The sequence below is a fragment of the Fundulus heteroclitus genome, unplaced genomic scaffold (assembly GCF_011125445.2).
Source record: "Fundulus heteroclitus isolate FHET01 unplaced genomic scaffold, MU-UCD_Fhet_4.1 scaffold_52, whole genome shotgun sequence".
NCBI lineage: Eukaryota > Metazoa > Chordata > Actinopteri > Cyprinodontiformes > Fundulidae > Fundulus > Fundulus heteroclitus.
This window is the reverse complement of record NW_023396945.1, coordinates 1665162-1681879: the sequence shown is the minus strand read 5'-3', so window position 1 is coordinate 1681879 and position 16718 is coordinate 1665162. Positions and strand designations below refer to the sequence as shown.

Here is a 16718-nt window from a genome sequence, read left to right as displayed (position 1 = left end):
GACAAGCAGCATTCACTCCTGGGGAACCGTAGAGCCACAGGAAGAGTCATCTGCATTGTACATGGCTTTGCTGCAATCCCTCATACTGAGCAAGCATGAAGCGACAGTGGGAAGAAAAACCACCCATTAACGGGAAAAAAAACCTCCGGCAGAACCGGGCTCAGTATGAACGGTCATCTGCCTCGACCGACTGGGGTTACAGAAGACAGAACAGACACAACAAGAGAGACAAAAAAGCACAGAAGCACACATTGATCTAGTAATCTGTTCTACATTAGATGGTAGTAGCGGGTGAGCCGTCTTCTCTGGATGATGTCACAGTTAACAGAACGCCAGACCAGGTGTACCTACTATGAAGAGAAAAGAGAGAGAACAGAAAGTTAAAGCAGAAATGACAACACATAATGCATAATTGAAGAACAGTAGAACTCAATATAGTGAGAAAATTAGATCCTGATATACTCCAGTAACCTAAGCCTATAGCAGTAAAACTATAAAGGTGGCTGAGAGTAACATGAGTCACTAGTTATAATTTTTGTCAAAAAGAAAAGTTTTAAGATTAGTCTTAAAAGTAGACAGGGTGTCTGCCTCACGGACCAAAACTGGGAGTTGGTTCCACAGGAGAGGAGCCTGATAGCTAAAGGATCTGCCTCCCATTCTACTTTTAGAGACTCTAGGAACCACCAGCAGACCTGCGGTCTGAGAGCGAAGTGCTCTGTTAGGAACATACGGGGTAATCAGAGCTCTGATATATGATGGAGCTTGATTATTAAGGGCTTTATACGTTAGAAGAAGAATTTTAAATTCTATTCTTGATTTAACAGGAAGCCAATGAAGGGAAGCTAAAATTGGAGAAATATGATCCCTCTTGTTGATTTTCATCAGAACTCTTGCTGCAGCATTTTGGATCAGCTGAAGGCTTTGAACTGCATTTTGTGGAATTCCTGATAGTAAAGAATTACAATAGTCCAGCCTTGAAGTAACAAATGCATGGACCAGTTTTTCAGCATCACTCCTGGACAGAATGTTTCTAATTTTGGCGATATTCCGGAGGTGAAAAAAGGAAACTCTGGAAACCTGTTTAATATGGGATTTAAATGACATGTCTTGGTCAAAAATAACACCAAGATTTTTTACTTTATTACCAGAGGCCAGTTTAATGCCACCCAGATTAAGTGATTGGTTAAGAAGTTTATTTTTTGAGGACTCTGGCCCAAAGATTAAAACTTCGGTCTTGTCAGAATTTAGATGCAGGAAATTTAAAGTCATCCAGCTTTTGATGTCATCAAGACATGACTGCAGTCGAAGTAATTGATTGGATTCATCAGGATTTATGGATAAATATAGCTGAGTATCATCAGCATAACAGTGGAAATTAATCCCATGCTGTCTGATAATTTTGCCTATCGGAAGCATATATATATAGTAAATAGAATTGGTCCAAGGACTGAACCCTGTGGTACTCCACAAGTGACCCTAGAGTTTGAGGAAGATTTATTATTAACATGAACAAATTGGAATCTGTCTGACAGATAAGATTTAAACCAGCCTAATGCTTTCCCCTTAATCCCTACAGTATGTTCAAGTCTTTGTAGGAGAATATTGTGATCAACTGTATCAAACGCAGCACTGAGATCTAACAGGACAAGTATAGACACAAGTCCATTATCTGAGGCCATGAGAATATCATTAGTGACCTTCACCAGAGCTGTTTCAGTGCTATGATGAGCTCTGAAGCCTGACTGAAACTCCTCAAGTAGGTCATTACTTTGTAAATGTTCACAAAGTTGATTAGCAACTACTTTCTCAAGAATTTTAGATAAGAAAAGAAGATTAGATATAGGTCTGTAATTTACTAACTCATCTTGATCAAGAGAAGGTTTCTTAAGTAAAGGTTTAATAACAGCTACTTTCAAAACCTGTGGTACATATCCATTTACTAAGGATAGATTAATCATGTCTAAAATAGTGCCACTGATCAAAGGGAATATCTCCTTAAACAACTTGGTTGGGATTGGGTCTAACATACAGGTAGAAGGTTTAGATGAAGCTAAAATTTTAGATAGCTCAGAAAGCTCTACTGCTTCTAAACAGTTCAGACACTGCACAGATTCTAAAGATTCCTCCAATGCTGCCTCACTTACTGAGGACGAGGTAATCATGTTTGGGAGGATGCCAATTATTTTATTTTTAATGGCATCAATTTTATTTATGAAGAATCCCATAAAATCATTACTACTGAGAGCTAAGGGAATGGATGGATCAACAGAGCTGTGGCTCTGGGTAAGTTTGGCAACTGTACTAAAGAGAAATCTAGGATTATTTTTATTCTCTTCAATTAATGATGAAAAATATGCTGCTCTAACTCTGCAGAGGGTCTTGTTATACAACAATAGTCTGTCCCTCCAGATTAAGTAGGATTCCTCTTGGTGTGTAGAGCGCCATTTTCTCTCCAATTTCCTAACATTGCGCTTCAAGGAACGCAGCTCTGAATTAAACCAAGGAGCCAGCTTCCTGTGAATAATCACCTTCTTTTTCAAGGGAGCTACATTGTCTAATGCAGAACGCAATGAGGAAGTCACATTGTTAGCAAAGGTATCGATTTGTGAATGGGAAGAAACAGCAATGCTGCCATCTACAGGGCATTTCTGCAATACTGAGGATATTAAGAAGGGGACAGACTCTTTAAGTTTTGATACAGCATTATCCGATAAAAATCTACTATAATGGAACCCTCTTTGGGGGTGGAGAATTCAGTTAGATTAAACTCAAATGTTATTAAAAAATGATCAGACAGGACAGGGTTGTGAGGAAATACTGTTAATTCTTCACAATCAATGCCATATGTCAGCACAAGGTCTAAAGTATGGAGCCGAGAGTGCGTCGGTTCATGCACATTTTGAGCAAAACCAATTGAATCTAGGATAGTTTTAAAGGCTACACTAAGGTTATCACATTCAGTGTCAACATGGATGTTAAAATCACCCACTATAATAACCTTATCAGTATTTAACACCAAATCAGATAAGAAATCTGACAACTCATCCAAAAACTGAGTGTAAGGGCCTGGTGGACGATACAAAACAACAAACAGAAGAGGTTTTATTGCTTTGCAGTTTGGATGAGGGAAACTGAGGGTTAAATGTTCAAAAGAACTGTAATTATTAGTTGGCCTGGGACTAATTAATAAATCAGACTGAAAGATAGTTGCCACTCCTCCTCCTCTTCCCACAGATCTGGGAATGTGGAAATTTGAATAACTGGAGGGGGTTGACTCATTTATACTAACGTAGTCCTCTTGTAGCCAGGTTTCTGTGAGACAAAACAAATCAATCTGATTATCAGAAATTCATTCATTAACTAACAAAGTCTTTGGAGGGAGAGACATTATATTTATCCTGTTCACCTGAGGATGGCGTTTATTCTGAAACTACTGCACACATCTTTTACACGCTGAGGTTTTGACAGTAACTCTGTAGCTGAACTCAGGCTCTCGAGAGTTTACCACATCTGCTTTTTTTTCCCTTTTTTTTAACAAAGAGTCCTTTTCCTTTTGCAGTTCTTTCTGTCAGTCCTACGACATGAAGCAGCACTCCACCAAGGTGTTCAGAGACATCGTTAACGCCCTGGGATCCTTCATCCAGTCCCTCTTCATCGTCCCAAACGGCGGCAGCACGGCGGCTGTCAGCGCTCCTGCTGGTTAGTTATCATATTCACGGCTCACTCGGTGCTGAACATTAATGGGAGATAAACCTTTAGAGCAGTCACGTAAAGGCCGATGTGCTCAACGGCCTTTGAAATTTGAGCTTATAAAATCAACGTAGGTTTTTAGATGTAAAATCTTCCGTTTTAAATCTTGCCTTAAACAGAAATCTGCTTTAGATAAAATATCCTGATGAAGATGTTGTTTTATTGTGTTGCTGTGTTCTCCACACTTCCTCTGCAGGGGGTTCAGGTTCAGGGGCTCAGGGCACAGCTCCGGGCGGCCCGGGCACCGGAGGGGGCAGCGGCACCCTGACCACACAGGCCGCGTTTGAATACCGAGGGACCTGGATCCCCCTGATGACAGTCAGCGTCCAGGGCAGCGCCAAGGCTACCTAGTAAGGCTTTGCTACCCAAATGTTCACTCTGTTTTTTTTTTTTTATAAACTGCAGCACTGGTGAAATATGTGCTGCAGAATTATTAGGGTATATAAAGATTAGGGTATCATGCTGAAAGATCTTTTATAAACTCATGTGAATAAATGCATTCTTGGGGTTTAAAATCCCACGATGAGAATTAATGACTTCATAGTGGTGGGAACTATGGATCTTTGCCCAGACGAGCCCTGGCTGGCTAAAAGAAAAAGACCCTCAAGTCTCCTGCCGGCCCCAGGAAACAGAAACTAATGGCTGCTAATTTAACATTAAAAAGATAACATTAAAAAAAAAATAACATAAAAACAAACTCTGTTTCATTTGGTTTAAAGGGAGTTTTCATGCAATCAACATTTGTGTCACTGGGAATTTTGTTATAAAGAAGGATTTCTTTTTTTTTTTTTTTCTTCTTTTTTTGTTATCTCTTACTGAATAAATATGCACAAGTTAAAGGCAGAAACTCTAAATTGTTTCATGGTGGATTTAGGCTACTGCCACAGAAGCAGTGCCAATAAATGTACCTGAATCAAAGCAGATAGCTTCTAACTGGTGTCTGAGAAATAATTGCCGCATAATGTTTGTGCCGTCATTGGTCACGTTGGAGTCGTTGTTTGAAGATCAAAAAGATCAAATGTCTGCTGTATTTTTCAGCTTAGAGATGCTGGACAAGGTTGAGCCTCCGTCCATCCCAGAGGGCTACGCCATGTCGGTGGCCTTCAGCGCCTTGCTGGACCTGGTGAGGGGCATCACCTCCATGATCGAAAGAGAGCTGACGGCGGAGGAGGAGAGAGCTGCAGAATTCAGGGAGACGCACCCTGAGCAAGAATGGAAGCCAGAGCCAGGTGGGAGGGGCCACGGCAAATAAATAAGCTTCCCTCTAATGTTGGCATTAAATGTCAGATGCAAATCAAATTTACTCTAAACGGGTTGTACTCTGAAAACATAAAAACATAATTTTTTTTTAAATGTGTCTGGCATGTAGCTGGCATGAATGACTTCATTTTCCAAAGCGATTAAAGTCCAACTAGCAGCTTGTTTGCTTCTCAGGGGCCCACTTGGTTTGGGAGGAGATGGTCAACGCCAGCTGGTGTGGTCTCCTGGCGGCCCTGTCTCTGCTGCTAGATGCCAGGTAAAAAAAAAAATACAATTCTATCAATAGTTATATCAACAGAGAACGTTGAACACCGTTCACACCCCATTAACCCGCTTATACCACGCTTATACCTGCCTATACCGCGGTCATATATGAGATAAATATTAAATCAGTTCTTAATACTTTAATGTTTTTTTTTTTTTCACCGGTAAAATCGTAATTTTTTAAAATTACTGAGAGAACTGTTTGTCTCTTGTCGTGACGCGTTGCAAAGCTAACCAGCATCAAACGTCTTGCCGTTACCAGCTAACGTCTGAGCCAGCGCAATAATTTATAGGTGTCCTTTGACGCTTTATAACAGTAACCCTGCAGCCAATCAGAATCCAGTATTCACCCAAACCTTGGTATAAATGTACATAATGTTGAAAACTGGATGTATATTGCCTTTAATCAGAATCGGCTTTATTTCCCAGGTATGTGTGCGCATGCAAAGTTTTTTAACTTCAAAGTCATGCACTACTTTCACAAAAGAAATGCAACAAAATGAAGTGAAGTTGGCAGTAGTACAGCAAAATGTTCAAAGAGTATAAATAGTTTCTCAAATTGCTGGTAGACTTCTAACTTAGAAATTAGCAGATCAAATAGTGCAGCTCAATGGTAATTTATGAAGCTGATGTTATGAATGCACGGACTATATAACGCTCGTTAGTTCAGCAATACTTTAGTATTACATGGCAGAAATTTTATTGAATGAATTATGTCTAAAGCAGCTAAATCAATTGTAGCAAATTTGCAAACTTCTTTTTTCTCCTTTCCGTCCTCGGCTCCGCTGGGCCAAATTTCCAGCACGGACGAGGCGGCGACAGAAAACATCCTAAAAGCAGAAATGACCATGGCGTCGCTGTGCGGCCGCCTGGGTCTGGTGACGCCTCGGGACGCTTTCATCACGGCCATCTGCAAGGCCTCGCTGCCGCCGCACTACGCTCTGACCGTCCTCAGTAGCAACAGCTCCAACCTCTCTAGCAAAGGTACAGCTTTCTTTCTTTTTTTTTGCCGTTTCCTTCTGTCTATGTGTCGGCAGGAATGCCAGAGCCTTTTTTTGTTGCGCATAAAGATCCTTCACACTGACGCATAACGAGATGATCTCCAGACAGTTTCGGAGATTTGCTATTTGTGTACGAGTCTGGTGAATTAAGCCTGGATTTCTGTTGAAGCCTTTTTTTATCTGCCCGTCATTTCCCCGTGTGCTCGTGTTCTCCACAGCTTTCTCCATCCAGGGCCAGAGCGTGCAGATCATCAGCCCCTCCAGCGAGTCTCATCAGCAGGTGGTGGCTGTCGGGCAGCCCCTCGCCGCCCAGCCACAGGGCACCGTGGTGGTAAGGACGCATTTGCAAGCTTGACATTTGATATTTTAAATATATGCGGAATTAAAGCGTATGAAGATCTGTTTTTTTTTTTTTTTTTTAATCAGTGAGAGTTTTTGCCACCTGTGCTCTAACAGAAAGGTTAGAGCATTTCCCTGAAGAGCAGCAGCTGCTGTTTACAAAAAAGTAGAAAGTGTCTCTCCAAAGCTGAGCTGCAAACTATTCAGGTCCAGCATGGTGCAGCCTAATCTAATCCAAGAAACGTTCAAGAAGGGTGAAATCATTCATCTACACAGTTGACCTACAAAATAAAGCTATAATCTAAACTTTGGCAGAGTTTACAAAAATTAAAAAGCACATAATTGATGGATCAATGTGTCCCAGCCCATGTATGGAGCTGCTGCAGAGCTGTAGAGCTTTTAGTGACAAACTGCTGCATCCCAGATGCTCTAAGGAGCGTTTCTGCAGCTTTTTCCTCCTGGCTGCAGTCAGACTTTATAACCTCTGCTGCTCCCAACAGACATAATAAAGGTTTACGTCACACTAATCGTCGCACAGGTTCTGATCATTAATTGTTTACACTGTTCCCAGTTGCTAAGGTAACTCGCACATGCCTTATCTAGGGATGCTGCTGCACTATTATGCATATTACATACTGTATTATCACAAGTTATGTAAATATTGCGTGTTCTTGTATTGGGTGTTATGTAAATAGGCTGGAGCTTTTTTCCCCCCGCTGTCAAATAGTTTTTGCTTTGTTCAATATTTACTCTGGTATTTAATCTTCTACTCTTGGTGTTTCTTTAGGGCTAATTTTATATCAGACCGGTTTGTTCTCTTCTTCTCTTTTTGCTCTCATTGCTAATGCTTGTGTGTAACTGTGTTTGCCACTGTCACACCCGAGTTTCCCCACTGTGGGACAATAAAGGAATTCTTATCTTGAACCTCATGTTGAGAAAAATGTAAGACCTGCCAAAAAAAAAGATACTTGCTATTTTTTAATGTATTTCCACCATTTTTGAGACTAAGGTAACCCATTACGAATGTTTTTTTTCCTCACAATTCAGTTGAGTGATGTTTTTTTTTTTATTAAACAATTATTCCAACCTATTGTTTTTCTTCTCAACAGGCAATGCTATGTCATTTCGTTTTTGTATTAAAATGTTTTCAGATTTTGCATTCCACAATATAAAATGAAAGAATATGGACTAACTTTAAGGGGTAGGATTTATTGCCTGTATTGTATAAAGTATCAGTCAAAGCTTTGGTATCACCTCCTTATTCAGTGGTTTGTCTTTATTTTTATTACCACCTCTGGGTGGTAATAAAAGACAGTTAGAAAACCATTTCAGGTGACTAACCTCACAAAGCTGATCAAGAGAACGCCAAGAGTGACCGCAGCAGTAACAAAACAATGGCGGCGTATTTAGAAAAAGCTAAAATGTTCTAGATGCTTTGAGTTTTTTCACAATTTTGTGTTTTATACATAATTCCATATATTTTTGAGTACTACTTTTGATGTCTTCACTAAGTGTCTGCAATGTAGCAAGTCATAAAAGTAAGAGGAAGCTATTGAATGATAAGGATGAGTCCAAACTTTTGACTGGTAGCGTAGATTTTCTTCTCGTTGAAATTTGATTCATTGAAATATTCAAAATCTCGTCACAATGACTAAATTGAGATAAAGTAGCTTAAACATTAACAGTTTAAAGGATTAGGAGCACCTGTGGGCTCATGTGGTTTTTCGGTCAAATTTGCCGGAACAGCAAGAAAACGCAGCCGACTGCCAACCTGCTTAACATCAGCGAGAATAGGATGGTGAAGATTCTCAGTCATCCAGGTCATGATCGATCCAAAGAAAGGTTTAAAAAACACTCGTTAAAGCTTGGATTCACACGTAGATTCACTTGAAACTGGTCGCCCATCATAGGAGTAATGACTCTCCACTGCGAGGGGAGATCAGTTCCAGGTGAATCCAAGGTCTAAAAAGGCCTCGCCTGCAGGTCTGTAAAGCGTGAACCTCCACACTACTCCAGACATTTTAAATTGAGAAAGCTTCCTGGATGGGAAGCTGAACATCTTCAGCTTCAGAATAGAAGTCCAGTTGTTTTATTTTTTTCTACCCTGGTTTGGTACCTGCTGCTGCACTTCAGTTGGAAACGTGTAAACCATTTCAACCCGTTTTGTTGCCGGTCCGCTTTGGCTGTTGAAAACTTCGAAAGACTTTTTCAATTTGCATCTTTATAGACTTATTGGACACTCCGTCTGCCATGTTTGCTTTCAAATACTTGGGCAGACAGAGCCAGCCAAAGTCTAAAGCCAATCTTAAAGGTACAGACATGAACATAATGCAGACTGCAGAGAGCGGCCTCTCTCCACACACACACACAAAGTCCCTTAGAAGAAAACTGTTGGTTTCAAGAAAATATGTGGATGAAATCATGATAATGATATCATAAAATAGTGCTACAGACACCATCAGTGACGTAATGAATTGTTGCATTCCTATACATAGGTGTGCAAAACATTATTTTCTTTGTCTTCATTGAAAATTACTGATGCATTTAGGAAACAGTCTTAATTTTTGTTGCCAGCTACACTGGAAATAAAATCTGCAGCAAAGGTAAAGAGGTTCTATATATCATTTGCATATCAAAGAAGAGAGAGCCCACTGAAAATAAGCTGTGATTAGTGGAAGATGGAAGAGCCTGAGTCAGTCAGCGTTAGTCCTGGGTTTTCATCTCTGCCTATGCTGTGAGTGATTTCCATACGTTTCTAGTTACAGATGATGCAAATATTGCAGTTTTAGAGAAACACATGCTGGCATCCCAAAGATGTTATTTCCTATAGGAAACCTGTGGTTATTTCAGAATAACTATGTCAAGCCTATTTCTCTACGACTTACACCAGTGGGATTTCATAGAAACGGCTTGTGAGCAACGGATGCTTCCCTGCAGTCAGATTTTGTTAAAAAGTCATTTTGAGCATCAAGAAGAGGAAAAACCAACGGGCAACTATGTTTGAGTTGTTGCAATCCTTTCTCAGCAAAAAGAGGCCCTTCTTACAGCAGTGATAACATATATTCCTTGTCGCAGGAAATTAATTTCATCTTTAAATTACACTTTCCAAAGCTGTAAAGAACAAATTGTGCAATACAATGGGGTTTTATTTCTGGCAACTTTTACATTCAATTGTTGTTATTGAGGCCAGTTTGGGTCTCTTAGGGTAGTGTTAGGGAAAAAAATAAGGTAAAAGAAAAATAATGTAAAAATCTTAGTTAATATAAGAAGCTAAATTCTGCAAGGAGTGCACACTGATTCTGCTGTTACTAGTAATAGAAGATGCTCAACCGTTTAAAATGTCAGCTGTAATGTTTTTGTCTTTGTTTTAAAATAATAGTGTGAGCCGGTTTTGGTCTCACGCACAGCAGTGTCGGTTCAGAATATAAATCATTAGTCATAATAATAAAAAAAAAAATCTTTTTCATAATTATACTGTATATCTTTATATATGATAATTTGAAGGGAAATCAGAATCGGCTAAAAATCATGGTATGAAGCTTATTTATTGTGAATTTCTCAAGAAATCATCCTTGTCCTATACTTAATAAGGACACATGCTGCAAGCCTGTTGGTTTTTAAACTTATTTTCGCAAAACAAATATACAAGATTAAGATGGTAGCTACTTATAACTCCATCTCTGAAGGCCCAATAAAGATGAGGGACAGTTGTTATTAACAGTAACCTGTGAGGATGCTTGTGGACCTACATTTTTTCAGGGTAATATACAGAGATTTTGACATTTTGTGTATGGAATAAATATGCTAAAATCGGAGTTCTCCCTCATAGAAATATGAGCACATTTATTGGTGATCTTGTGGACGTTCAGTCAGTTTGTCTCTCCTCCTTTTTGCGCAGCACTTCTTGTATACAAAAGAAAACAAATTTTTTCATGACTATTGGGGGGGGGGGGGGGGGGGCAGACAGACCGACTGTCTACTTTTAACCATGCTGTTTGTTCAGATTGTTTCTAGCAAGTCCAGGCCTCTGCTAAATGCATCACCATCTAATTAACCCCAGATAATGTAAATAATTGTGTCTTTTTCCAGCTGACTGCCAAAAACATCCAGTGCATGAGAACCCTGCTGAACCTGGCTCACTGCCACGGGGCCGTGCTGGGGACGTCCTGGCAGCTGGTCCTGGCTACACTCCAGGTACTCCTGATGCCTCGGAACGCCCTTTATGTTAAAGTGCAAACACATAGAAACACACTATTACAATGTGGGAGTTAAGTAGCATTTAAAGCACTTTACATACTTAATATGTGTACAATTGGCGACAGTTGGTGTCAGGTTAAATTTCACTCTTCTTTTTTTTTTTTTAAGCATTTGGTTTGGATCCTGGGACTAAAACCAGCAGTGGGTGGTGCCCTGAAACCTGGACGAGCAGTGGAGGGACCTAGTACGGTGAGTTTTTTTTTGTTTTTAATTTTTTTCCTCCTCTAGAAGTGCATTTTAGCTCTGTGGAAATAATTTTCTCGTTTCCATCTGCTTTATCCTGAGCGACAGCTGAGTTCCTTTCCACTGTGGTGTACACAATTGCGCTGTTGATGTAAATTGTGTTGCTGATGCTGAGAGGCTCATCCAACGGCATGGAGGGAATAGCTGCTGTCGTTTGCAACTATTTTAGACTTTGTAATCAGACCGATACATCATTGATCTCAGATTATTTCATAACTATTTCAGTTTAAAGCCTAGGTGTGTCCTTCCTAACTTTGTGGAAGTGATCAGGAATCAGGCCATCCTGTTGCAGAGTATTCAAGAGAAAAGAAAAGGGAACGAAGGATGTCCTGGGTTTCTAACAAACTAGCTTTTATATGTGAATCTGTTACAGTGAATCATATACTTTAAAATATCATTGTCTCTCCAAACTCTATGTAAAAGCGTCACCTTTGTTTAGAACACGATGGAGAGCAAGTTGAGATTATTACTCCTTGTTCTCCAGCCAGAACTAGTGATCATTTGAGGCCTTAGGTCAAGGCCAAAGGCCTTGACCTAAGGCCTGGCGATAAATCGATTTAATCGATTAATTAAAATTTACAGGTTTATTTTAAGGTTAAAAGTTCTCATTGGGCTTCTATGATATGTTGTCAAAAGGTTGATTATAAAGAGGAAACTTTTACCATAACACAAGACACTTTAGTTATTCACTTATTTTTTTAAGTTAGTTTGAAGTTACTCAAGTCAGGTAAAGCCTGTTCGTAGCTCATTGTGTAAAACCACTAGCAGCAAACAGTGTGTTATATTTTCCTTGTACACAACTGCAGGGCCGCCATCTTGTTTTACAAGCAATGCTTGGAATAAAAGCAAGTTTTTAAAATAATATCTTTTTGTGAAATGAACAGGAAGTAAAAAAAAAAATAGATTAATGGGATTTGGTCAAATAAAATCTGAGATATTATTTTTAAGACATATTTCCCAGCCCTTGACCTTCATTTTTATTTTTAAATCCTTTTAATTTATGCTACCACTGTACGTCCTCAAGCCAACAGGAAGTCGCCATTTTGAGTCAAAGGGTCCTTTTTGAGGGTTTGGGGTTTTGAGGGAGCAATTTTAAATTTGCTCAGCAGTCCATTCAGGCACGAAGGAATGCAAATTTTCAAAATGGTAAGATATTGAGCATGTTTAGGGGGCGTGAAGACAAATTTGTCTTTAGTTGGTCAGCACCTTACCTACACACGTTCACTTAGTTTGGAGTGGGAGTTCATGACGTCAAGATCGCAATAAAAAGCTCTGAGATTAAAGCTGTGTTTGTCTGATTTCACTATTTATAATCACGTTCCCGACTGTGCTGTCGTCAGAGCTACTCTAGAGCAGGAGTAGGAGCCGCTCAGCATCAGGGGCTGTAATCGACATGAACGGCCGGTAAATTGGAAACACAGCCTATAAGATGATAAAGTCCTGGAGAATTCATTTCTGAAGGAAAATCCTTTAGGAACCCAATGTCAAAATTTGCCTTTGATGATCCCAGAAACCTTTGCTGGTTCCTGGTTAACGTTCTGGCCGCGGAGGTCTTGTTTGCAGGTGTTGTATTTTCTGCTTCTACATTTCTGATGAAAGGCAGCGAGCTGACTGAGTGTGACTGTAAACAGGTGCTGACGACAGCGGTCATGACAGATCTGCCCGTCATCTCCAACATCCTGTCCAGACTATTCGAAAGCTCCCAGTAAGAATTTGTCTTTTTCCCTGGAAGTTCACTGCTAACTCAACCAAACTTAATATTGTGTGTTTCTTATGTCTGTTGTTTTTACTATTGATCCTCACTGAGGCTCAAAATATCACACTCATTCTGTCACTATGGAGTGTCACTTTAATTTTCAGTTAATTGCTGTTAGTATCATAATGTGGCATAAAGCTAAAATATGTCAAATGTGATTTTTTTTTTTTTAGGTACCTGGATGACGTGTCTTTGCATCACTTGATCAATGCGCTCTGTTCCCTCTCTCTGGAGGCCATGGAAATGGCTTATGGAAACAACAAGGTAACAAACGTTCTTTTTTTTTTATTATTCAACGGTAAAAGTAGAAGTTATGTCTGGTATTTATATACGTCTTGTTTTCTGGTCGTTCTTCAGGAACCGTCTCTGTTTGCTGTTGCAAAGCTGCTGGAAACTGGTCTGGTCAACATGGACCGCATAGAGATCCTGTGGAGACCCCTGACAGGACACCTGTTGGAGGTAAGCCTCAACTGCAGATAAAACCTACTTGCTCTGAGAGTTGATATTAGTAGGAAACAATTCTCAGATGCATTTCATAATAAATCTGCTAAATATATTTAGTTTGCAGTAGTTTGTTCTCCCTGTTAAATATGCCAGCTATAACATTATCTCATGGGATGTTTGTACAGATGGATGGGAAAAAAACTGCATTCAAAGAAGCAGAAAGCTCAGTTACTGTTTAAATTAAGTGAGACATTTCTGTCTACACTGACCGACTTAAAGGCCACTAGTGCTTGTGTTTGGAGATGCTTGATATATTGGCATTAACGTCAGTATCTGTCCCACAAGTCAAACTGGGCCAATGAAAATAACCAACGTTGATTCCCATCTTGTTGTCGTCTGAATCGCGGTTCTATTGTTATTTTTTACAGCATTGCTTTCATGTCTCACAGTATCCAGTCTACATAGTGGTTTGCCTAACAGGTCTATACCATAATTCAGGGCTCCTCCTACATGAGTTGCTTTCAGAGACTGCAGGCTCAAACCACTCCACACTATCAGTTTTAGTAAACGACAGACATTGTCTGATCCACAGCGAACGTGGAGGACGTTGCTCTGGTTAGATGGGAACAAAATACAACTTTTTGGCCTTCATGTAAAGTGTTTCGTAGAGAAAAACTAACTGTGCATGAGAACACGAACTGGCGCTGCTGGATATCAAGAACAGACATGTCATTGTGAGATTGCTGAATATTGCATAAATTACATTGATTACTTTGAACCCATATTTTCTTGGCTCCTTGTGTTCTTTACCATCATTGCAGCGTCCTCGTCATCTGTCGAGGGTTTGTGCATTTCCACCTCCAGTGATATACCTCTAGTGTGAGGATCAAGGGCAGGGAAGCTGCACAGAGTTGATGGGGAAGATGGAAAGAACCAAATACAGGAATATTTTCAGAGATTGCAAAATAGTATGGAAGTACAATGGTGTGTTAGAACGGCCCAGTTAACGTCCAGGCCTGGATCCAGACGAGACAGACGTTCTCCATCCATTCTGACTGAGCTTGACTTATTCTGCGGAGCACTAAAGACCTGGAGCTGCAGCGATGGGAGGGTTTTCAGAGCGAGACTCAGGAGGCTGAATGCAAATGGAGTTAGTTGAGGGGACTTGTAACTAGGGGTGGACAATAATTCAATATCAATATAAATCGCGATATAACTTTCATTCAGTTCATGTTGATGTGACATTTCCATATACATTACAGTCTATGATTACAGTATTTGTCACTGACTGACGTTCCGGGTTTAATGTTGTTTTATGCGTTTTATCTCTTTAGGCAAATATTTTCTAAAATGTTGGAGGAGCTTTATGAAAATGGCAAAATAATTGTCATAAGTTTGTACTGTTGTGGGCATTCTTGGCAGTCTTTCTGAGGCTTTTATTCTGTTTATATGGATATCATAATTATATTGTAGCGACGGAAATGAAGAAATATGCTGTGATCTACGTTTTGGCCGTATCGTCCAGCCCTGCTTGTAAGTCCGTCTGAAGCAGAAGGAGGTTTTACGAAGTGCTGACGCAGACAGGCTGCATACATGTTGATCCGTCACATAAAGGCCTCATAAACTGCATTTAGGTTTATGGTTATACCAAGACAAAATATGCAAAAGTACAGGAGGCGTGAAAAATGAGTCCGTGCTGTTTCAGGTACTGCATGCAAACATTTTGAACATTTTGTTTTCCCAAGAAATGTGTACGTTCAGAGATGTGTATCAGTGTTCTTTACATTCTCCTTATCTCCCTTCTCTTTTGCACACGTGTTTGTTTTGCAGAAGGTAAGCTAAGAATCTAAAAACCCTCTCTTTCTTGTCTGCTTTTTTTTTTCCTCATGCAAATGTCTCCCTCTCTCTCTCTCTGTCTGTCTGACATCAACATGTTCGATCTGAGACGGCGCTAAATGTCAGAATGTGTCCACTCTTGTGTTCGCAGCGTTAAACCTCTTGATTTATCACACAGCAACAATCTAAAGCTGCACCCTCTGAAAAGTCTGCCTCCGTGGAAATTCTCCCTGCGCTCTTACTCAAATTCAGTGCTTTCATAGTTTGGAAAAACTATGTTAAACGTCTTGACTTTTACCATGTTGTCGCGTTGTTTTTTTCCCCAAACGCAGAATGTGATTCAAACGTTGAGCTTTATGTGGACAGGAAGCGATACACATGGATCGTCTGGACTCCCAATTTGTGCTTTTATCGTTCAAAGAAACGTTACGATTACAGAAGAAAATATGGAATTTGACTTCCTCATATCCAGGCCTCTCCATGTGTATCCGTACTTCCCAATGTTGCCCTGTCTGCAACAACATAATCTGCCGTTGCGCGTTGTTCTTTGCCTCATGTGTGTGGTGTGTCCCTGTCCTTTGTAGGTCTGCCAGCACCCAAACTCCAGGATGAGAGAGTGGGGGGCTGAGGCGCTGACGGCCCTAATCAAAGCTGGGCTCGCCTATAAACACGACCCTCCGCTGGCCCAAAATCAGGTCGGTTTGATCAGACACTCAGAAGCTGTGCCGTTTTTTTTTCAAACAGTGTCAAACATTATAAAGAACCAAAAAGCACAGTCTCCAAAGCTGCACGGTTACACAATTTTGATAGAAAACATGTTATTTATTTATTTTTTTTGCCTTTAACCTTCTAATTGGCTGTTTGCGATGCTGACATTTAGAGAAAATCTCCCCTGCCACATAGCAACCATGACAAGTATGCGTCTGGCAGTTACTGAAAACAAGATAAGAAATGTCGACGTCTGTTCCTGAAGTCAGGCTGTGTGACCGCTGCCTTACTGAGGCAGATACAGGCGATAGCACAGAGTTGATCTAAAGCAGGAACTGTGTAGGTTAGCAGAGCTGCAAACATTCAGGCTGTAGAACTGAAAGGCGTATGGAAATATCTGTCTGTCTTTGTCTATACACAGACAGACAGGGATGTTTATACCTCTCTCTAGAGAGGGAGAGGTTTGTAAGCCCCTCCCCTTTTCAGAACCAAAGGGGTGTGGCTTATATCGGCTTTTGAGCAACAGGCGTTTAGGTGATTTTTCACTTTGTCTGAACCTTGTAACAATCTTCTTGCAGGATGTTGAAATGCATTCAGTGCTTTAATGCAGGCAAAGTTATCCTGCAATATAATATTTGCATTTCAATCTACTAATGCCAGTTTGTCTTAGATCAGAGGGACACTGGGAAATCATTCTGTCTTTGCACCCATGCACTTGGCCGCTGCTGCTTATTTTTCCTTTACGTAAAACCTCATGAGTCTTGTTCTATAATCCTGTATCAGCCCTATCTGCTCATAATGGTTACAGGGTTGTGACTACTTCCTGTGGTCGATCATGGTAGTAATATTGGCTGAATCCC

General features: G+C 40.3%; 1 protein-coding gene across 4 annotated transcripts in view; it reads left to right on the top strand.

The window, feature by feature from the left end:
* The window catches only part of mon2 (MON2 homolog, regulator of endosome-to-Golgi trafficking), a 52726-nt gene that overhangs the window by 21896 nt on the left and 14112 nt on the right, over positions 1 to 16718 (top strand). For 2 of the 4 annotated variants that reach the window (XM_012867510.3, XM_012867497.3), the window contains exons 10-22: positions 3560 to 3699; positions 3947 to 4100; positions 4789 to 4979; positions 5185 to 5266; positions 6077 to 6258; positions 6494 to 6606; positions 10704 to 10808; positions 10980 to 11060; positions 12746 to 12819; positions 13044 to 13134; positions 13228 to 13329; positions 15145 to 15147; positions 15735 to 15845. In XM_012867510.3, coding sequence (XP_012722964.2) covers positions 3560 to 3699; positions 3947 to 4100; positions 4789 to 4979; positions 5185 to 5266; positions 6077 to 6258; positions 6494 to 6606; positions 10704 to 10808; positions 10980 to 11060; positions 12746 to 12819; positions 13044 to 13134; positions 13228 to 13329; positions 15145 to 15147; positions 15735 to 15845 — 1429 coding nt within the window. The remainder of the gene's footprint in view (positions 1 to 3559; positions 3700 to 3946; positions 4101 to 4788; positions 4980 to 5184; positions 5267 to 6076; positions 6259 to 6493; positions 6607 to 10703; positions 10809 to 10979; positions 11061 to 12745; positions 12820 to 13043; positions 13135 to 13227; positions 13330 to 15144; positions 15148 to 15734; positions 15846 to 16718) is intronic. The other 2 variants (XM_012867518.3, XM_012867504.3) reach the window with 1 other exon arrangement.